Source organism: Anabrus simplex, chromosome 1, assembly GCF_040414725.1.
Source record: "Anabrus simplex isolate iqAnaSimp1 chromosome 1, ASM4041472v1, whole genome shotgun sequence".
Classification (NCBI taxonomy): Eukaryota; Metazoa; Arthropoda; class Insecta; order Orthoptera; family Tettigoniidae; genus Anabrus; species Anabrus simplex.
Genome location: NC_090265.1, coordinates 725,181,084 through 725,204,768, shown reverse-complemented (window position 1 = coordinate 725,204,768; position 23,685 = coordinate 725,181,084). Strand labels below are relative to the sequence as shown.

At 40.1% G+C, this 23,685-nt stretch overlaps 1 protein-coding gene across 2 annotated transcripts in view; it reads left to right on the top strand.

The window, feature by feature from the left end:
• The window catches only part of LOC136857416 (cytochrome P450 9e2), a 110,128-nt gene that overhangs the window by 17,973 nt on the left and 68,470 nt on the right, over nucleotides 1-23,685 (top strand). The window contains exon 2 of one of the 2 annotated variants that reach the window (XM_067136066.2): nucleotides 20,992-21,384. The exons of the other annotated variant lie outside the window; for it this stretch is intronic. Within the exon in view, the coding sequence (XP_066992167.2) occupies nucleotides 21,000-21,384 (385 nt within the window). The 5' untranslated portion in view covers nucleotides 20,992-20,999. The remainder of the gene's footprint in view (nucleotides 1-20,991; nucleotides 21,385-23,685) is intronic. 2 annotated transcript variants of the gene reach the window in all.

The window sequence follows — 23,685 nt, the reverse complement described above, 5'->3', positions numbered from 1 at the left end:
ATAGATGCAATCAACATATTTATGCCGACCCATACTAAAGAATGCACGAATAACGTTTTGCTGTTCTGTTGCGACATCATCAAAGATCATAAGAGAATTAGGAAGCACATCGTCTGGTGATGGTACTTGCTCATGCGAATTATATTGAAAATATCTTATTCCATCTTTAACTAGATCGTGCATTACAGTTTGTAGAATAGTATATAGCGGCTGATAGAGTGACTTTGCGAAAACGTAAATATTCTCGAAGCGTACACCATTTACAGATGTAATAAGTGTGAGTAAAAAATTTGTTTTACCGCATCCCGATGGACCTGATATAATACATCGAACAGTAAAAGGAAACAACGTTCCATGACGTTTTCCTGTAGTTGTACTAGAACTAGGTAAGAGATGTGGTACAATGTCGGTAACAGGTAGCGTGTCTTGCTGCTTTATAATCTTCATGATAACTGAATCATAAAGTACGTAATAGTAATATATATATTAAACGAAACAAGAGGCAACGGTTAGTTTATGATTTGCTCTTGACTAGTAAAGTCGTGTCCAGCATGGTGAAACAGCGATATCCAAACGACATGAAGAAGAAGAAGAAAGTAAAAACTGTTGGATGGAAAGATGTTATAAAGGCTGCGCAAAAAGCTATTCGAGGGGAATACAATCCTCGTGTAGCTATTACTAAGGCGTTACGCGCAGCAAGAGCGAGAATTTCTCCAAAGTGCAGAGCAATATTTAGTAAACGTGCACGAATTATTCCTGTACCAAAACGAGGAGGATTTCTTCCTGCGCTGTTTGCTGGCTTAGCAGCTTTAGGGTCATTGCTAGGTGGTGCTAGTGCTGTAGCGAGAACTGTCAAAGCTGTAGAAGAAGCGAAACAACAGTTGAAAGAGAGTGAACGTCATAACAAGACGATGGAGGCAATTGCGTTACGAGGCAAAGGTGTGAACATGAAGCTAGCGCCATACAAGAAAGGGCTTGGTATCTACATTTCTCCAAAAAACGTCTACTGAATGCACTGCCATATCGAGCTCTAACGCATGATGAAGTTTTTACGTTTGCTAAACAACTAGGTATTCATTATTTTCGAGGAGTGTATATGCGCGATCAACTACCAGCGCGCCCACGTGAACGTGAAAGTGCCGTAATTAACTTGGACGACAGTCGTGGACCTGGAACTCATTACGTTGCTTATGTAAAACGTAAATCTAAAGTATGGTATTTTGATAGCTATGGAGATTTACCTCCTCCTTTTGAGCTCATACGTTATTTCGGAAGCAGTGCAGACATTGTTTACAATAAAAACCGTGTGCAAAACTTTAATACACGCATGTGCGGACGATTATGTCTTATGTTCTTATATCAAACCCAGACAGTAGAGAAAGTGCATTAGTGTCTACGTGATGACGAACAGTGAAAGAACGTTTGCTGTACGTGGAGAAGGACCTGAAACAACCGTCTATTTTAATCCACCAATCGAACTTGGTTATCAGCCGCATAGTCTTGGACTAGTATCGTTTGAAAGCTACAATAAAATCTATAATGTGCGTGATGGTTTAAACAAGTTCTATTACGATGAGTATGTGCTAACACTACCCTCAGGTAGTTATACAGTAGACGATATTCACGACTATATTGAAAGTACGTTAATTGATCAGTTTGGGGAAGATAGTTTTAGTAATCATAATTACAAGTTCTCAATCACTATAAGCAACATTACACATAAATGTGTTATTGAATCATCATTTAAGATTGACTTCAAATCACAACCTGATTCAATTGGACCACTGCTTGGATTTTCATCGAGGGAGCTCCTAACGAACGTACGTTACGAGTCTGATCAGCCTATAAAACACTTCGATGATTATAATGTGAACATTACTTGTAATATTATTACAGACGTGAATAGTAATCTACAACCTTCGCACGTCCTGCACGACTTTATTGTTACAGAGGAACGTGGATATACTATTTGTGAGAAACCAGCAGTAGTTCTTTATCATCCTGTGTCTGTAAAACACATTAGCAATATTACTCTTAGACTTGTAAATAAACATAATCAGCTTATTCATTTAGATCAGCACGCGTACGTAGCTTACAAACTACATCTTAAACCAGTATGAAAACCATCTATAAAACACGATGTACATTCCGAAGACATACTACATGTGTGCAGAGACTCATCGAGTTAACAGATACCCATAAGCAGATACTCCAAGATTTAGGATATACACTACTACAACAGAATGGAAGAAATGCTAGACATTACGAATACAGTAGAAAGTCATGAAGGTGTAGTACGAAGTGAGCTTCATTCCTATCAACCTTTTACGTTTGGATTAAATAACAATGATGAAATTCATTTTATTAATCAGCAAGATGTTTACACCTTACCACACGAAAGCTACCTCTATATTGAAGGACGACTAGAAAAGTCTGATGGAAGTGGACCAAGCACTTCACAACTAAACAACCATGCTCTAGCTTTTCTCTTTTCTGAAGCGCGATATGAAGTAAATAATGTTGAAATAGATCGAACGAAGAATGTTGGTATCACAAGTGCAATGAAACTCTACCCTTCTTTCTGTGATGAAGAAAGTAATCTTTTGCGGATGGCTGGATGGTGTCCAAAAGCTACTAACAACTGGATGATTAATGAGGATGGTACTTTTACGGGTATGTTATCACTGAAACATATTTTTGGATTCGCAGAAGACTTTACACGTATTATAATCAACGCAAAACAAGAACTTATTCTAATCCGTGATCGAAGTGATTACAATTCTCTTAAAGCAGTAGAAACACCTGTAGAATCGAAAATAACACTGCATCGTATACTGTGGCGGATTCTACATGTAACCTCATCTGATCGTGAAAAACTTCGATTGCTCAAGATTGTAGAAAATGATACACCATTACCTATACGTTTTAGAAGTTGGGAGCTGCATGAATATCCTGTGTTACCACCTACAAACAAGCATAGCTGGGCTGTTAAAACATCACGTTTTACTGAGAAGCCCTTGTACATTATTTTTGGATTTCAAACTAATCGTAAATTCAATCACGAAAAAGATAGCTCACTGTTTGATCACTGCAAATTAAGACACGTTAGACTATATCTCAACGGAATTACGTATCCCTACGAAAACATCGACATTAACTTTGAGAAAAATAAGTTTGGGATGCTCTATGACATGTTTTGTAAATTTCAATCATCGTATTATCAGAAAGAAGATCGTCCGCTATTTACACCTCAAGAATTTAAAAATAAAGCACCGATTGTAGTTATAGACTGCTCTTATCATGAAGAATCTATAAAAGAATCTCCAGTTGGTATTCGTTTAGAATTTGAAACAACTGAAAACATTCCTGCTAACACAGCAGCCTATTGTCTTTTTATTCATATGAGTGATGTTACTTACCACCCGCTAACGAATATTGTTACGAGACTATAAATAAGAATAGATCTTTATCATTTTCATTAGTGTGTGCTTCGACATCGTACGCTATGGAACAAAACTGTAAATGTGCATGCTGTTTGCATTCTCATACGCAACATTTTATTTATCTTTCACGAGTGAGTGAGGCTATTAAGATGTTCTATAAACGTAGATCGTCGATGACGAAACATCTTATTCAATACTTACCACCAGGATTTTTATATACGTACGCTGCCTCTTACGTACATAATTTTTGGGACATCCTTCCTCTACACAGTAAGATGTCGATCGAAGTAGCTTTATGCAGAACTTGTGAACGACATTACAAGCATCGAGGAGAAAATGGTGATGATGATTGGGATGGACCAAATCCGAGGATTGAACACTGTACACAGTGTATGAATGAACTTTCTCTAGTACCTCATGATGATGATGATGATTCCGAAAAGGAATAACAGCAAGGTAAGAAGTATATGATCTTCTCTCTAAAGCATAACATACTTAGTATAATATATTTCTAAATGCTTTGTTTAATTTGAATGTTGCAGGAGGCATTTCAGAAGCATACGTTGTTAAGAAGCACACCAACCTTGTCAGCAGCAAAAACGAACACTGTTGTAGTACATTTGTAAATAAATATTTGATCGCATTCAAAAAATGTTGTACTTATTGCATTGCTTTACACCGACTTACTCTTAAGAAAAACGATCAGGTCTAAACATGCACAATGACGTCATCACAACAGCACGTGCTTACTCTAGCTTTCCCGATGCATGTTTAAACTTGTTCGAATTTACCGCTACCACATTCCTTTACACCGACTTACTCTTAAGAAAACGGACAAGTCTAAACATGCATGATGACGTCATCACTGCAGCACGTGCTTACTCTAGCTTTCCCGATGCGTGATTAAACTTGTTCGAATTTACCGCCACCACATTTCAACTAAAGAGTGCAGCAGCGAGGTAAGCGATGTAAGATGGCGGTAGCTAAAGATGGCAGCACGGTGCTCTGTTGATTAAAGATGGCTGCTTGTCAAAAAGATTTTTTCAAATTATCCGCCACCACATAGAGTGCAGCACTGAGGTTTGCGATGCAAGATGGCGGGTGACAGCTTGTCAAATAGATTTTTTTTCAAAGGTAAGTAGCTAAAGAGGGCAGCACTAAGGTTAGCAATGCAAGATGGTGGATGACAGCTGTGACGTAAAATTTACTCGCAAGATAGCACCACGATGCTCTTTTCATTAAAGATGGCAGCTTGTTAAATAGAATTTTTCAAATTAACCGCCTCAAAGGTAAGTAGCTAAAGAGGGCAGCACTGTTCTCTCTGGATTAAAGATGGCTGCTTGTCGAAAATAATTTTTCAAATTAACCGCCTCAAAGGTAAGTAGCTAAAGAGGGCAGCACTGTTCTCTCTGGATTAAAGATGGCTGCTTGTCGAAAAGAATTTTTCAAATTATCCGCCACCACAAAGAGGGCAGCTCGGTGCTCTCTTGATTAAAGATGGTGGATGACAGCTGAAGAGCGAGTAGAATTTGTTTCCAAACAACAGCACGTGGAATTTGCCGTCACCACATTTCAACCAAAGAGTGCGGCACTGTTCTCTCTGGATTAAAGATAGCGGATGACAGCTGTCAGAAAAGCGCATAGGTTTGTTTCCAAACAGGAGCACGTGGAATTTGCCACCACCACATTTCAACTAAAGAGTGCAGCACTGTTCTCTCTGGATTAAAGATGGTGGATGACAGCTGTCAGAAAAGCACATGGGTTTGTTTCCAAACAAGAGCACGTGGAATTTGCCGCCACCACATTTCAACTAAAGAGTGCAGCACTGTTCTCTCTGGATTAAAGATGGTGGATGACAGCTGAAGAGCGAGTGGAATTTGTTTCCAAACAAGAGCACGTAGAATTTGCCGCCACCACATTTCATAGGTAAGTAGCTAAAGAGGGCAGCACAGTGCTCTCTGGATTAAAGATGGCGGATGATACCTGTCAAAAAAGCGCATAGGTTTGTTTCCAAACAAGAGCACGTGGAATTCGCCGCCACCACATTTCAACTAAAGAGTGCAGCACTGTTCTCTCTGGATTAAAGATGGCGGTTGATAGCTGTCAAAAAAGCACATGGGTTTGTTTCCAAACAAGAGGACGTGGAATTTGCCGCCACCACATTTCAAAGGTAAGTAGCTAAAGAGGGCAGCACGGTTCTCTCTGGATTAAAGATGGCGGATGATAGCTGTCAGAAAAGCACATAGGTTTGTTTCCAAACAAGAGCATGTAGAATTTGCCGCCACCATATTTCAAAGGTATCTAGCTAAAGAGTGTAGCACTGAGGTTTGTGATGCAAGATGGCGGATGACAGCTGTCAGAAAATAGCACGGGGAGATAGTAGGTTCGAATCCCACTATCGGCAGCCCTGAAGATGGTTTTCCGTGGTTTCCCATTTTCACACCAGGCAAATGCTGGGGCTGTACCTTAATTAAGGCCACGGCCGCTTCCTTCCAATTCCTAGGCCTTTCCTATCCCATCGTCGCCATAAGACCTATCTGTGTCGGTGCGACGTTAAGCCCCTAGCAAAAAAAAAGAAAATAGCACGTGAATTTGTTTAAAACAAGAGGACGTGGAATTTCCCTCCGCCACAAAGAGGGGCAGCACTGTGCTCAAAGATGGCTGCTGTCACGTGGAATTGTCAGCCACCACAGGTATCTAGCTAAAGAGGGCAGCACTGAGGTTTGCGATGCAAGATGGCTGCTGTCAAAAAGCATTTTTCAAATTATCCGCCACCACATTTCAAAGGTAAGTAGCTAAAGAGGGCAGCACTGTGCTCTATAGATTAAAGATGGCGGATGACAGCTGTCAGTAAAGCACGTGGATTTGTTTATCTCGAGCTAGTGAGGTTAAGTTGGTAGCACTAAGGTTTAGGCCCGCCAAGATGGCAGCACTGCCGATGACAGGTGACGAATTTTACATCTACTACGATAAAGAGGGCAGCACAGTGCTCTGTAGTTTAAAGATGGTGGATGACAGCTGTCAAAAAAGCACGTGGCTGTCAAAAAGCACGTGGCTTTGTTTACCACACGCTAGTTAGGTTAAGTTGGTACTACTGAGGTTTAGGCCCGTCAAGATGGCAGTACTGAGGTTAGCGATGCGTTGTTGTCTGTCAAAAAGCACGTGGCTGTCAAAAAACACGCGGCTTTGTTTACCTCGCGCTAGTTAGGTTAAGTTGGTACTACTGAGGTTTAGGCCCGTCAAGATGGCGGTACTGAGGTTAGCGATGCGTTGTTGTCGATGACAGCTGTCAAAAAGCACGTGGCTGTCAAAAACACGTGGTTTTATTTACCTCGCGCTAGTTAGGTTAAGTTGGCACTACTGAGTTTTAGGCCCGTCAAGATGGCAGCAGTGAGGTTAGCGATGCGTTGTTGTCGATGACAGCTGTCAAAAAGCACGTGGCTTTGTTTACAAATTCAAATCTCGCGCCAAAATTCAAATTTCCCGCCAAAAATTCAAATTTCCCGCCAGAATTCAAATTTCCCGCGGGAGGAGGCGCCCGAACCCGCTTATTATACTGCTGGCGACTGCGCTCGTATTTAGAATTATGCAAAGAGTTTCCGCTGCTTTTTCAAGGAATTGGTATTACATTATTTTCCCCACAGTAAATTAATGCCCGAAAATCATTGAAGGTGTATATCAATTACACATTTTCCCAGTGTTGCAGGAGCCTCTGATTGAACTCATATAAGAATGGGTATATTGAATGTTGTGATATAACCATACGTTCTTTTAAGAGCACACTCACACCCTTTCAAATTAAATCTATAATATTAGTCTCGTATTTATTATAATAACGCTTCTGTTGCCTCTTACTGCGCATGTTTACGTCTTCGAAGTTTCCACTAACCATAACCTGTAGTAATGTCAGCCAGGTGTGACAAAATACGGTATTCCAATTACTGATGGGAGTATTCGAGACCACAATGTCGAAAATCTCGATTCTTAAAAGTTCTCGAAATATCTCGTATCCTGGTAAAAGCATTCCAATACTCACTCGAGATATTCACTACTGATAATCACAAATCGAGACCACGTTGGCCTTTCTGTATGCAGTATCCGAGAACAGCGAGGAGAGTAGCGCCATTTCTGTACTAACTCAGAACTAGTTCTGTTTCATGCTGGGGTAAAGAGAGTAACGCATATCATACGAGTATTTACCTAAGATGTATTGTTGTATCCACAAAGACGCACACAAAATGCTGTCAGTTGTGTACACTGTTTTATTTATAAGTTTTTTCCACGTATTCTACACACACGCACTAATATACTGCCATCTTGAAATAAAACGCTTCCACGAAGAAGTAGAAGAAGAAGACTGCCACAAAACCATGTCAACGTACTACCAATCACAACATGAATTCACATACTCGATTAATGACTTGTGCTCACAACTCTTGTTAAACAACAACTCAAATCAATCCTCAAGAATGTCCGTTTATACACATTAACTAGCCAGGCTTCTAGAAGAATATGACACAACATATTTTCTCGTAATTTCGAGGATCCCCAACTTATCTACAATGAAAATAATTTTCTATACAATTCCAGTGGCAAGATGCATGTTCTGGATTATTACAGTATGTTGTGTAATATTGCAGTGGATTATACATCATGTACTGTATTCTAGGATGGGCCGAAAAAACTCGAATTCTTATTTCCAAGTCGTAATACCGCGGAATAGTTGCGAATTGGGGAGATTAAAACGGGGTAAAAAAAGAAACAAAATAGGTTCACTTTTTCCGGTCGCGCACGTGCTCTATGTATATTTTTACGATAATCCTCTACCTTGGTTAACTTGTCAATATTTAAATGTAATAGCTATAGTCGATTCTTACTCGAACCAATAATGATTTAGAAAAAAGAATGGTTCAAATCGGTTAAGGTCTTCCGCTCGCGCAACAAACGTCAAAAATCTAACAAATTCTCGAGCTCGTCGTAACTCCCTCGGGTCAAAGACGCTGACGCTCAGCTCACTCACCACTCTCGCCACCACGCCGCGCCATTGTTGTGTCAGTCTGCACTTATCTTTCGTGTTTGATGTGTGTTTCTTTCGCTCTTCCAGTTACTATTGTGGCATTTGCATCTACTGTATTTCGATGTTCGTTTTGTGTTATGGCATTTTTGTGTAACTTTGTGACAACGGTGGTTTACTATGGCTGTACCCCCATAAATTCATCACAGGACAGGTATTGGATTGCTCTATATTTTCTGCACCTAAAGACTTTTCATCAAACAATCTAAAGTTAAAGTTGTTATCCTTCTAGTAAATGTAGTGATAGCGACCAAGATCCGTTTCAACAATATTTATATTTGAATACGAACACGAGGGTTTCAGATGAGATTCAGATTCATCATCCAGAGTTAAATAGCTGTCACGTGATCTCCTTTCCAATGATTTAATACGTTTCATTGTTTCAGACACGTCCAACCCTCCAATTTCTCCTATTCTGTATGCTCGTAATAAGTAAACAAATCTTAGCTCAATAGCAGGTATTTTGTTTGATTTTGCACACAGTTGACAGTTATATCGCATTTACATAAATCAGAGGTTCTGTTACAAATGCAATTAACAACAATGGGGCATTTGCATGCCGCTACCTCAAAAAAATGAGAATTTTTGCTTAAACTCCTCAATTTCCTGCTTAAACGAATCTTTACTCTTATCCCGAGTATATATTTTCGATTGTTGGAATATTTATCATGCAACGCTTTTATAAGTTGCACAGTTCTCTTATCTGTAACCGTTGGGATTGATGCTTTCTGGTGCTTTATTGTGTTAGCTACTGTACTAGCAACGTGTGAAAAATCGACGCTCTTATTATTGACTTTAAGCGCCAAGTGATTTCTCTCCTATGAACAACACCGAATCACGTCCTCACCAGTAGGAAGCTTATTTGGTGAAAAGTCTTTAGGTACAACAAATATAGGGCAATCAAATACCTGTCTTGTGATGAGTTTCTGGGGTACAGCCATAGTATACCACCGTTAAGTCACAAAGTTACACAAAAATGTTATAACACAAAACAAACATCGAAATACAGTAGATGCAAATGCCACAATAGTAACTGGAAGAGCGAAAGAAACACACATCAAACACGAAAGATAAGTGCAGACTGACACAACAATGGCACGGCGTGGTGGCGAGAGTGGTGAGTGAGCTGAGCGTCAGCGTCTTTGACCCGAGGGAGTTACGACGAGCTCGAGAATTTGTTAGATTTTTGACGTTTGTTGCGCGAGCGGAAGACCTTAACCGATTTGAACCATTCTTTTTTCTAAATCATTATTGGTTCGAGTAAGAATCGACTAGAGATATTACATTTACATATATGACAGGTTAAGCAAGGTAGAAAATCATCGTAAAAATATACATTTTTACGAATTTCGGCAAACTTTAGAGAACGTGTGTGACCAGAAGAAATGAACCTATTTTGTTTATTTTTTACCCCGTTTTAATCTCCCCAATTCGCAACTTTTCCGCGGTATTACGACTTGGAAAAAAGAATTCGTGTTTTTCGGCCCACCCTACATACAGGTAATAATAAATTATATACTATTAATTACGTGTTCTTACATTAAATCAACTCATATTAATATACACGCAGCAGATGACTCATGACATAACCTCACAAATAATACGATCATGGTTATTCCAATTAAAGTCCGAACATAACTACGTAAATAATACTAATACTAATAGATGTAAACAAATTCATAGCCCCACCTCACAAATAATAATAATAATAATAATAATAATAATAATAATAATAATATTTTATTTACATTATTTACCCATGGTTAGAGAATTGTTTCCAAGTTGTACTAGCCAATTACACTCGCATCAATATTCGAATGCTTCTCTCAGACGGAGGAACGAGAAGTTCTCGCATATAACCTTACTGATTGAGCTTATACGCCGATATCCAGTTGTAATGATGGTTACACAGTAGGTCAATATCTGAACGCAAATCACTCACAATCAAATGTTTACTTTCTTTACATATCCTATGTGTGTATGTTCAGTCCGTCAGCGATTCCGCTGGTGGGATCCTCAACAGCTCTGCCATCAGCTGTCATAGATGGCCTAGGCATCACTGAAGAGGCGTACTAGGGAAATGAGGACTGAGGTAATTTCCCGTTGCTTTCCTAGCCGAGCCAGAGTTGCTATTACATATCAATCTGCCAAGCCCACTGAAATGAATACACCAACCGACCCTATGAGCAACATTTTCACACCATTCATAGCAGGGACTGGCTGCATAAGGATTGGCATCGCTCATACCTCAGTCACATTCATATTGTCAAAGCCAAGGATAAGACAGAGACAGATCTATGAAAGTAAAGAAATTTCTCTAGCCTATACCAGAATACATAGACTAGGGCCTGCCAGCAAAGGCATGCATTTCCTATAAGGACATTTTATTATGATTTGCTTTACGTCGCACCGACACACATGTCCTATGGCGACGATGGTGTAGGAAACAGCTAGGAGCGCGAAGTGGCCGTGGCCTTAATTAAGATACAGTCCCAGCATTTTTCTGTTGGGAAAATTAGAAACCACAGAAAACTATCTTCAAGCTTGCCGACAGTGGGATTAGAACCCACTCTCTCCCTAATGCAAACTGACAGCTCCGTGCCCCGACCCACGTGGCCATTCTATCAGTGAAATAAGATGTTAGTTAAGGCAATTAATATGTAATATGTGAATGAAAATACACATTTTGACAACAACCAATGGCGTGATATCTATCTATCTATATATATGAGTTTTGTCTGTACATTTCTCATAATTTAAAAACAATGGTATTTCTGTATCAGTCGTGTCCACTGTGACAAGGAAATGCACTTTAATTTTCCGTAATTTCTGTATGTATGTATGTACGCGCGTCAAGAGAAAACGGCTGAAGAGAATTTAATAAAAATCTGTATGCGAATTCGGGGATTAAGTTGCTACAGCATAGGCCATAAATAATTTTATTCGCTCTGATTGAAATGGTAGTTTAGGGGAAGTCCTAAAATTTGATTCTCAAAATATTTATGTTATTTGTGGTTGTATCTTAATGAAATTCGGTATGCAAAGTTGGAGAATAAATCGCCATAATCTAGGCCATAAATAATTGTATTCACGCTGAGTGAAATTTTACTTTAAGGGAAATCCTAACATTTAATTCTGAAATATTTTTGTTATTAGTGGCCCTATCTTAATGAAAATCATTAGGCAAAGACGGGGAATAAATCGCTACAATCTAGGCTATTAAATAATTGTATTCATGCTGAGTGAAATGGTAGTTTAAAGGAAGGCCTAAAATGTAATCCTCAAATATTTATGTTATTAGAGGTCGTATCGATAAATACTACATAACTAAAGTTATATAGTATTACATTTCCGATCATTTATGTCTTATATATATTTACCGTACCGGCTACGATCACAGAGATATTCATGAAATTCGATTTTTGTTACCAAGTCCGTATCAGCGCCGAATCACGAGAAAATGAGTTAACAGAATGTAATGAAAATCTGTTTGTAAAGTCGGAGAATAAGGAACTACACTCTACGCTATAAATAATTTTGTAAGACGCTCTAATATCACAGAGTCGGAAGAAAACTAAATGTGAAGGCCTACAATATAGAAAGCTCATAAAATTGATCAACAATAACATTATATTCACCACTGTTTTTTGTGATGTGCTTTGTGTCTTATGTTACCACTCATCTCCGATAGATAGGGTTACTGCTGCGTACCGAGTACTTTTTTAAATTTGCTTTACGTCGCACCAACACAGACAGGTCTTATGGCGACGATGGGATAGGGAAAGGCTGCGAGTGTGAAGGAAGCGGCCTTGGCCTTAATTAAGGTACAGTCCCAACATTTGCGTGCTGTGAAAATGGGAAACCACGGAATACCATCTCGAGGGCTACCGACAGTGGTGTTCGAATTCACTATCTCCCGGATGCAAGCGCCTAATCACAGGGCCAACTCGCCCCGTAGTACCGAGTATAACAGCCTGCCTGAACAGATATTGGCGGGAAGTAGCTGTGGAGTTAGATAACTTTCTTCTTTAGCATGCCATTCCTCTGGTTCATAAATTTTCTGATACTACTAGTACGTAACACACTGGTTCATCATAGCATTCAATCCCTACTCTGAGGCAGTGATTGGATTGAGCAGTGGCATATTTAACGGAATGATAGTAGAGGAGTATTCACGGCTGTCTGCGGCCTGGTCATTTCAGCTCTGGAATTTTGGAAACTTAGATCGATTCTGTACTACTGTTTGCTAAAAGTGAGAAAATGTGCGGTTTTTCAATTACTTTACATGATAACATTGATTTTAATCGCTACGTTCCTACTGACGTTTTTGTGATGACCTATGTTGACTTCAGTTAGGAAAACAACAAAGTCAATCTTTCTGAGAATCCCGTAGCGAAGCACGGGTACATCGGCTAGTTATATTTCTATAGAATAGCTGCAATTTAAAATTTCTTGTATGTTCGTCGAATATTATATACAACGTGCAAGGCCTTTATTGACTTTACTAAAGCACTTCCTGGAGACTAATTGTTTCTGTTGTCACAGTTCGCTTACATTTCTGTTATTCGAGTTATCTAAGATTCGAGAACTTGCTTTCGAATGCAAGTTTCGATTCTTAATTGTTCTCGGATGCATAGTATTCGATAGTGGAAAGTATTCGATTCTGGCCATCGCCAGTTTCAATACACCGCTCTGAGCGCTTTATGTGAAGACTAGCAAAAGTACCCGTTCTTCGTACGGGTTACCGGAAACTGGTTTTAGTTACTCATACTATCCGTGTGAGTGACTTCATTAGATATTTATATCACTGGTGAATTTACTCAAGCACGTAGAAATTATTTGTCATGTTTGGAAATATAGTGTATCTTCTTCTTCTTTTCTTCATGGGGGCCTCTAAATATTAGTTCCTTATTAGAGTCGACCTCTAAGATCTTTTGCTACCATGTTTTCCTTTCATTACCACCTAAATATATATGCTCTCTTCACAAAGCTGCAGGTTTAGTGTAAGTATACTTCCGCTAGATAGTACCACAAATATAAATATTATTGAATGTATTTGTTTGATCCGACATTTCGTAACTATTACAAATGATCAAGGAAATACGCGATGCATAAAAGGAACTACTATAATTATCGAGAGTTATAATTCTCAGGGCTGTCACTCATGTCGCACATCATATAATGAATCTGAGTATAAATGCTGAGAATTTTTTTCAAGTCATAGGTGCACCATCTTGACAATTGTGTACAGAATATAGGTTGTTTTCATGGTTACAATGATCGTAAAAGTGGACCAAAATATAGGTACTAATAACATCAGTGGTCCTACTACTCTATAATTTGATAGAAAATACTTTAAATAGGTAACAGACTCCGCAAAATGCTGAAACCTAAGACAGTACGTAAAAATAGAGGCCCGTCGGCAACCGCTGGTCGCTGTACTGCGGAAAACTCCGGCGCTATTATTTTTATACTTCATTCCCTTACCATCCCCACCCAAAGGAGTGCTATGAGCGTCTTACACAACAGTTTATTTTTTCCAGATAGTAGTCATATGTGTATCAATTTCGGTTGGCAGCTATGCCCAAACGTACATGCATAATCTAGCTGCTGTAGAATCCTGGAGCTGGCATTGCCATGGTTACGGCTGTTCGTTTCTTTATCTGATTCCTAGAGCAGGGGTAGTGTGGTTCCAATATCTCCATAACGGTTGGTTTTAGGGTCTTAAAACATGGTATTCGGGCCCGAAGGGTTTACCGAGTTTTGTTCTTTGCGTCAAGGGGCTTAAAATGAGCCTTGTCTCATCCTTGTACGACAAATTCGATTTCGCCTATATTGGCCAATTATTTTAATTTTTTTATATCTCCCCCCGTCGCCCCCCCCCCCTCGAATTGTTTTGAAAACAAAGTACAGCCCATGTTACTCACTGGCAATGTAGCTTCCTGTAGGTGAAGTAATTTTTAAAATCGGTTCAGTAATCTTTGAGTCTATCCGTTACAAACATATATACAAAATTTTGCTCTTTATAAGATAAGTATAGAAGTATATATTGCATCCCTACACATACGGTTGCCGTCAGGAAGAGCATACAGCCGTAAAACAGGGTCAAATCCACATGTGCGACACAGTTCGCCCCCGCACTCCACAGGTGTGGCTGAAGCGATAGAAGAAGATACTCATTTTAAAAATTCTCCCGCTTGTTTACTTCTTTTCATCCCCTTAAGTAGATTTTTCAAAAAGACAGTGTTCATTTTTAAAGGAGATTCCACGTACCAATTTTAAAGTCTGTAACTTTTTCATTTTTGAGATATATGTATCCTCATATAAATAATTCAACTCCTTCCTCACTTCTTTTCACACTCACACCCCCCTCCCCCCAGAAGTGGATTTTCTTAAAACGAATATTTGTGTTCTTTTATTTTTAAAGGGGATTCCAAATATCAGTTTTCATGACTGTAACATGTTAGGTTTTTGTGATATATTTGCAGATAATTTCGCTGCTGTAGAATCCTGGAGCTGACGTTGCCATGGTTACGGCAGTTCATTACTTTATCCGATTCCTAGAGCGGGGGTAGTGTGGTGCCAATATCTCCGCAACGGTTGGTTTTAGGGCCTTAAAACATGTTTTTAGGGCCCATAGGGCTTACCGAGTTTTGTTCTTTGGGTCAAGAGGATTAAATTGAACTTTGTCTCGTCCTTTTACGACAAATTCGATATTTTGCGTATATTAGCCTATTATTTTTATATCTTCCCACCCCCCGTGCCTCCCACCTCGAATTGTTTTGAATATAAAATACAGCCCATGTTCCTCACTCTCAATGTAGCTTTCTATAGGTGAAGTAATTTTTAAAATCGGTTCACTAGTTTTTGAGTCTATTCGTTACAAACAAACAAATTTTTCCTCTTTATAATATTAGTATAGAAATAAAAGACGTGCACTGCCGAACATGTTCAGAAATCTCACGAAAACGTGTCAATTTGACTTTAAAAATTATTTAGTAACGAATTTTGGAAACGTATTCGTGAAACGTGAGACTTTTAACCGACGTGTCAAACTGTTAATTAACATTCGTAAACACATTGATGACCGGCCCAGGAGATCGTAGCGGTTAAAGAGGGGCCCCGGAGATCTAAGTTTTCTCCGCATTGGTATGGTTTGTAGCTTGTTGTGCTGTCTGTTGGCTATAATTTTAAGTACTTTCAATCACGTCAGGGAGAAGAGGGATCGTAGATCATTGTAGCCATGGAAACTTAGTATATACACAGTATGTTTACAATCCGAGAATCATTGTACATGATGGCGCATGGCAACGTGCCCTGTATGACGACAAACTATTTCAACATTTATATGCAAATTAATTAACTGATATGCCACTTGAATGATGAGTACTGAGAATTCTCGTAGTTTCCAGCTGATAGTAGGTGACAGCCGATAGTAGGTGACGGGCTATATAAGAATTCTCGCTTTTATGCACCTTTTTTAAAATTACTGATGAAATTGCGGGCGAGATTATAAGTTCAAAATGGTGCAGTCTTGGAATATAAATTATTGCTGCATCTTTCTTTATTTAAGCATTCATGTATAACAAAATAATGTCGGATATGTGGAGCTACTCCCTAGAGCACCCGTTCTGATATCAACATGGCGCGGCTTATTCAGTTGCCGACGGCTACCGATAATTGTGCTTAATTATGTACAGACCGGTTATCATAGGTACCAGTACCGAGTGACAGTAAATTAGGTATATCTAATGGTTAGCGGCTAACACTATACGTGAAGTAGCCGTAAAGAGAAATCCTTACATACTTGAAGACAATGAGTATACGAATAGCACAAATGCGGCATTCATACTACACTTTGCTTAGGGTGTAAATTATCGCCAATATTGTTTACTTTATTTATGAACGATATCCTGGATGGATGATTAATGGACTGGAGGTACCGGGATTGAGTTTTGCTGATGATATTGATAGGGATACAGAGGAGCTTAAATAAACAACCAAGCCCCATGGCACTACAAACCTTGAAGGGCCTTGGCCTACCAAGAGACCGCTGCTCAGCCCGAAGGCCTGTAGATTACGAGATGTCGTGTGGTTAGCACGACGAATCCTCTCGGCCGTTATTCTTGGCTTCCTTGACCGGGAGAGGAGCTTAAATGCAATGTCGAATTTCGCAAAGAAATGAGCCTTGAAAATTAACGGGAATAAATTGAAAGTGCTAGTAGCCCACGTACAAATAGGAAGGAAGGAAGGAAGGAAGGAAGGAAGGAAGGAAGGAAGGAAGGAAGGAGGATGGGAAATGGATCGTGCAGGGAGAAAGATCGGAACCAGTAAGTAAGACGGAATATTTAGGAGACAATATTAACAGAAAAGGGACTTGGGACGATCAAATCAGAAGAGCGAGAAGCAAATGTTTGGCCGCCCTAGCCTGAGTCAAAAACTTGCTGGCTAAATTTCCGGGTATCAGTTATAAATCCTTGAGGTTGGATGAGAGAAGAGTGGAATTAAGGCGAATCATTAGTAATTTCGGTAAGTCGGTGATGCGGCTCCCGCAGTGCACAGCTAATGCAGGGGTGGAAGTAATATGTGGGGAAGATTTGGGATTTGAGTGTGTGAAAAGAATAGTGAAATAATGGATGATTTTGAAAAGACAAGAAGGCGGGAGGGTGCTACAAGCCGTGTACGAGCAACAACTGAAGAGTATGTATAAGGGATGCTGGCTAGTCAAAATTAAAAGATATTTGGAGATAACAGGATTAGGGTACATGTGGAGGGAGGTCTGGATGAAGACATAAGCCAGAGCGCTGAAGGTGCTTTCAGAGGATTCGAGATATGCATAGACTGAAATTATTGGAGGAAAGTATACTAAGAAGTTCGCTTAATGTTTTTAATAAAGTAGAGAAAGTAACGGGGATAAATATTAGATACGTTGGTAGGTTAAATAGGGGTGGGTTGGTTTGGTGGCTGATTGGACTACATAAGGATAAGGGTTGGTTAAAAGGGAGAGACAAGACAGTTTGTTTACTATGTGGGGCAGTGAACGACAATTTTCACTTACTAGGTGATTGTGAAAAAGCAAGTAATATAAGAAATAGATTATTGAGTGCCAAACATCAAAAACTATTAGGAAATGGGGATGATCAGACTATTATACGGTGAATTATCAAGCAGTGGGAAGATGGGGGGAGTTGAACAGGTATCTATGTGCGGTAAAATGTTCTGGGAGATCAAGATGAAAGAGAGAGAGTCATTGGGTGGATACGGGGGGTATGTCTTTAGAATGGGGATGTGTGTTTATGGGAAGCTTGTTTAATAATCTGATGATATTCAGTGGATGGAGTTTGTATGACAAATTTAACGGTGAGTGGAGTACTGGTGATTGGTACATAGTTGAGTTGGTGACTTAGTGGAGTTGGGTAAATGATGTGGTATTTTGCAACTGTAGAGGCCTTATTGTTTGTGATATGGGAGGATGGTATGTAATTGCTGACTATCTGCGTTCTGGAATTTAACGGGAGTAGGTCAGTGAACCAGGAATGAGACACAAGTAGCTGAGTGCACAAGGACACGTGATGAGTGTGCTGAAACGTGAAGTGCAGCAACAATCGTTTGTATCTGATATGTCTAGTATGTAAGGAAGCAGAAGGGCTAGGTTCGTCTTATTTAAGGTAGTTAAATAGTATTTAGTTAAGGTATCCAATTAGTATATATATATATATATATATATATTTAGATTATTATTATTATTATTATTATTATTATTATTATTATTATTATTATTATTATTATTATTATTATTATTATTATTATTATTATATTTGGACATGTGCAGTTTTCTCACGATTTATGTGCAGTAAGAGACAGTAAGGAGTAGTAGCCAAGGGAGAGCAGGACATACCCGTAAGAGGATGGGGTAGGACGGGCCTACCCCTTATAAGTAAAAGAGAGATATAATCTGAACGAGGAGGAGAGAGACGGGGTACAGAAAGAGAGCGGTTTCAGCCTCATAAGGTCAGCCACAAATGGAATGGTGAGAAAGCTGCGCTGTCATCTGGTAGGGGTTGTTGGGGGCTTCTTACGGTCCCCACGAACAGGGCCGGTCATGTCATCAATGGGAGGACGGACTTTTTATCACCAGGGATGATGACATGGCCACACAGCAGTAGTAGTAGGTCGGTAGTTTATTTTCAATTTTTTGTTATTTTTTAAAATTTATTGTAATATCCAGAGGGGTCGATGGACGTGGCATGTAGGGACTGATTATAACAGCTGTGGTGATTCCCCCTACGGAGTGTCACGTTTCTGGAGTATCTGATGGACCTCATGGCATGCCCGAGTCTCGATTTTTTGTAAGTTGTTTCCATTGTGAACATGTATTTGGGCTGAACGCCTGTTATGTTCAATAATAATAAATACAAATAAATACTAGACTTTGTTTAGAAAGACTACTGAATGGAGCCACAAACGGTATTTTTTGGAAAGTATCACAACGTACAGGCTACGAAGCAACTTAGTGGGTACATGATCCAAGTTGAGGTCGATATCTTGAATACATTTAGAGGTACAGTGGTTTGAGTGCAGCAGTGTAATGTCTTTCACTCCGGTCTGCATGGGAGAGCAGACTCCTTCGGCGTCCGACATCGATGTGTTAAGTAAAATGTAGCACAGAGTTGAAGAGTCCGGGCATTAGTTGCCTAACCGAAACACGCTACTCACTATGGGACAGTGGTACAACAAATAAGACTGGAAGCCAATCGCTTGTAAGAAATATTCTTCATCATCCTTGCTTAGATAGGCTCGCTCGTGGACGATGTGATAGTGGTGTGGTGTTATCACTGATCGAAGGGAGAATTGGAAGAATGAAGTTATCGGCCAAAGTAAGACAAGGGCCACGAAAGAAGTGAGAATGAAATACTCTCTAGTCTTCTGAAACATAATAGCGTCGGGATCAGAAAAGAACAAGAGTTGAGCAAGGGAGGTCCGATAAGATAGAAGAAAGCAAAGTCGAAGCAGTACCAGACTGAACTAGGGGAACCGTGTTCACCAACCGAGGCTCCCAAGCTCAGAGCCCCTGATCGCCCTTACAGTCAGGCAGGGGTTTGCGATGATGAAGCAACGGCATCGTGGGACTGAGTTACCGGTGAACCACTGCTAACATCATCGACGTAGAACTTTTGATCGGATGAAGATATCTCGAAATAGAAATCATCGTTTTCAGTTTCCACAGTGCCAGCTTGGTGAACACGATCGATATGTCGTCAACACTGTCTGGCCTGACACCGTACTTAGCTCGTTCGAATTCCATTGGTTGAAACAGTTTTCACCACCAGAATGCTGGCCGACGAGGTAGAAGAGCTGGTGGAATACAATTTCTAAATTCTGGATCGCATGCCGAAAATCCAGTCCCTTTGTTCAATGTTGAGCGTATTGGTAGTCGGTTCAGAGGGGCTCGCGTTCGAATCCCAACCGGTACGGTGATTTTAATATGGTTCGGTAACTGGATGTTTATGGTCGACTCTACACACATCATCATCAGCATACAACTCTCCGCACTACAAACTACTACAGAAATAGGAAATAGTGAGTGACAACACTCCACGTAGGACTGGCGACAGAAAGGGCAACAGGCCCTAAAACTGGTCTAAATCCATAGAAAGTGCGACCCTTCGTACATGAAAAAAGACCAGGAAGAAAAGCCTGGATTCAATTATAAAACTCTCCGTAGTTTTCAAATGAAGTGAGGGTATGACGGTGTTGATAACGAATCATTCGTCGGATGGGGAAGTTAAGTCTTGAACCTCTGTCTTTTCGGCAGGAGTAGGCTATGTGCCGACACCGCTTTTCACCTTCCTTCCTCATTATCTTTACCATCTAAAACACTCACACACACACACACAGGTTGCCCACGGGTGTCAACTTGAAAGACCTTAAAAGAGGCGTCTCTGGAAGCGAAAAATCAATACATCGCAGTATTCAGAGTCACTTAAACATAAAGTGTTGTTTTCGCTTTTGTTTTGAGCGGTCTGTCTTTTTGTGAACAAAATTTGAGCAGAAGCTTTTAAATTGGTCAGCGCCTTCGCTGGCTACCGCGTTCTTAAGTGTACAGGGTGCGCGTAATCCAGCGCTCAAAGTATAAGGCCGCCTTGGGAGAGGTTGCATAATCGTAGCGCCATCGCAATAACGATGTATCACTTACGGTTTACCAGAAACAGCCTACGATAAACTGGTGTCACAACATAATGCCGTTGGGGTGGGAAGGGAAAGAAACTGATCAACAGTGGTCGTGTAGGAAAGCTGAAAATGAGAAGCAATGAGAGATTCTGCTAGGGGCCTTTGTTGTTTTTGTCATCCTTGTTCAGTTTGTCAAAATGGACATATTCGCTTTCTGCATTTATTCATGTTCATTATAAACAAATGACTGTGGGAACAATTGGAAAACTCGAACTAACGTTGTAAATTTCTAATGTGTTCCAGGTTGAGAGATGGAGTTCTCAGGGTTTGGCTGGACAGATTGGACACTAGGAGTCTTACTCCTCATGCTAGGCCTGTACACACTGGGGACCTGGCGGTTCGGCCACTTCAAGTCCAGAGGAGTCAAGTACCAGAAGCCTCTACCGTTCCTCGGCTCCATGACACGCGTAGCCTTTAACACACAGTCCTTTGCCTATCTTATAGACAATGCCTACAAGGAGTTTCCAGATGAGCCCTTTGTTGGATTATTCCAGTTCCAGACGCCCGTCATCTTGGTCAGGGACCTGGAACTGATCAAACGTATCACTGTCAAGGACTTCGACCACTTCACAGATCATCAACTGTTTGGGGTACCTCCTGACGACTTCGCTGCCAAAAATCTGTTCACATTGACAGGTACGTCGACATTTCTCTTATCATTGTTGTTATTAGCGAATTCTCCCAATACTGGAAGACGTTAAGAAAATAACTCAATCAATTCTTCTTGTTGTTCCAATAGGCTTTCATTCTTTCCGAGAAGGCTTGTAAATGTTCTTGCGACCAATTTGGGCTGTGCTTTTTTTTTGCACTGATGTAGCTTTGCAATTATTTATTTTGTGTCTAACGATGTCTCTTTCTGGAATGTCTGTTGAACTTATGTTGGCGTTTTTGAGGTCCCTTCGATGTTCGTTAAGCCAGGGTGTTGATTTCTTAAGTGAGGTTACATACTCTATTATACGTTTTGTTGATCGATTTTCTAGTGAGATGACCGAAGAGTTTCATTCGTCTTTTCCTAATGTCAGTTTCGAAGTATGAGAACTTTTCTGTTGTTTTTAATGATTGTAACCTGTAACCGTCTGGGCGATCTTGCTGTTTTGTATTGCCGAATTTTTGCATGTCTTTACATAGGTTGTTTGTTGTAGGTATTCTGAACTAACCCTAATGATTTTTTTAAATTTTTTCGAGACGAATTTATTGTGAGATCTTTTCAAGGCCTGTCAGTTCGTAAAATTCTCTGAGGTATTTAAAATAAGGGACCCTGTCAATTGTACCATATTTTGTTCTCAGGCCCTTGATATATGTCTTTGAACATAAGATTTTAATTATCTTCAACGATATCCGCAGTCCCAACTTTTCTGTACTTTCTTTAAGTACCTCGAGCTGTTTAACGACGGTCGCCTCATCCTGTTAGTATCATCTGCAAAGGCGAGATAACGTATGTATAAGTTATATTTGGAAAAACCAAGTCGGATTGGCTTCTAAAACTCACATTTCTTGATTTACTTCTCCGACTATTCCATAACCCTGTCTAGGACGACATTGTCTCACGCCTAATTTGAGTGTCGAAGGGTTCTGAGATTTCTCCTAAAAATTTCACTTTAGAGTTCGTGTCAGTCTGTGTTTTTTCTACTTGCTTTACTTCGCACCGACACAGATAGCTCTTATGGCGACGATGGGATAGGAAAGGCCTAGGAGTTGGAAGGAAGCGACCGGGGCCTTAATTAAGGTACAGCCCCAGCATTTTCCTGGTGTGAAAATGGAAAACCACCGAAAACCATCTTCGGGGCTGCCGACAGTGGGATTCGAACACACTATTTCCCGGATGCAAGCTCACAGCCACGTCGTGCCTCTGACCGCACGGCCAACTCGCCCGGTAGGGCTTGTTTTATGAGTTGTAGATTTTTGGGATATAGTCCCCTCTCTTGTAGAATTTGGAACAGTGAGGCCCTGTCGATATAACCGTAAGCCGTTTAAATCTACAAATCTACAAATTTGCATACGAGAGTTTTTTGTCTGAGAGCTCGCATTTTGAGCATATTTATGAGGTTGAAAATTTGTTCGTGGCATGAACACATTCAGCAATTTAGGGTTCTAATTACTATTGTGTTCAATGCAAGAGACATGGTGATACACTTTCGTAAGTGACAGATACAAGAGAGATCCCTCTATAATTATTTACATCTGATTTGTGTCCGGCTTCATGGCTAAATGGTTAGCGTGCTGGCCTTTGGTCACAGGGGTCCCGCACTCGATTCTCAGCAGGGTCGGGAATTTTAATCATCATTGGTTAATTTCCTTGGCACGGGGGCTAGGTGTATGTGCTGTCTTCATCATCACTTCATCCTCATCACGACGCACAGGTCGCCTACGGGAGACAAATCAATGACCTGCACCTGGCGAGCCAAACCCGTCCTGGGATCTCCCGGCACTAACAGCCATACGCCATTTCATTTAATCGGATTTGTGACTTTTTTAAGTAGTGGCTGGATTAAAGCAAACTTCCAGACATCCGGGAGCTTTTCAGTTTGCCAAATGTTTTGAATTATTTGTGTAATTTCTTTGAATGAATTTGGGCCTTTTTTTTTTTGGAAAGTTCAGCTACAATCCCATCATCCCCTGATGGCTTGTTGCTTTTATGATTCTTGATGTGTGAATAAATTTCTTCATGTATTGGTGGTGACGAATTTTCTAGTGTGTTATCTGGTTGTATTTTTGGGAATCTCTCTGTAGGTACTGAACAATTTATAAGCTGTGAAAAATACGTGGCTAGTTCCTGGCAATTTTTTATTTGTTAAGGCCAGTTTACCATCTTGTTTCCGAAAGCAAAGGTTCTGTGGAGAAAACCCTTTTATTTGGTTCGCGAAGGAATTTAAAATTCGTGTGTGTTGTATTTTTTGAAATCGTCTTCAATTGACTTCAGTTGTTCGTTGACTTATT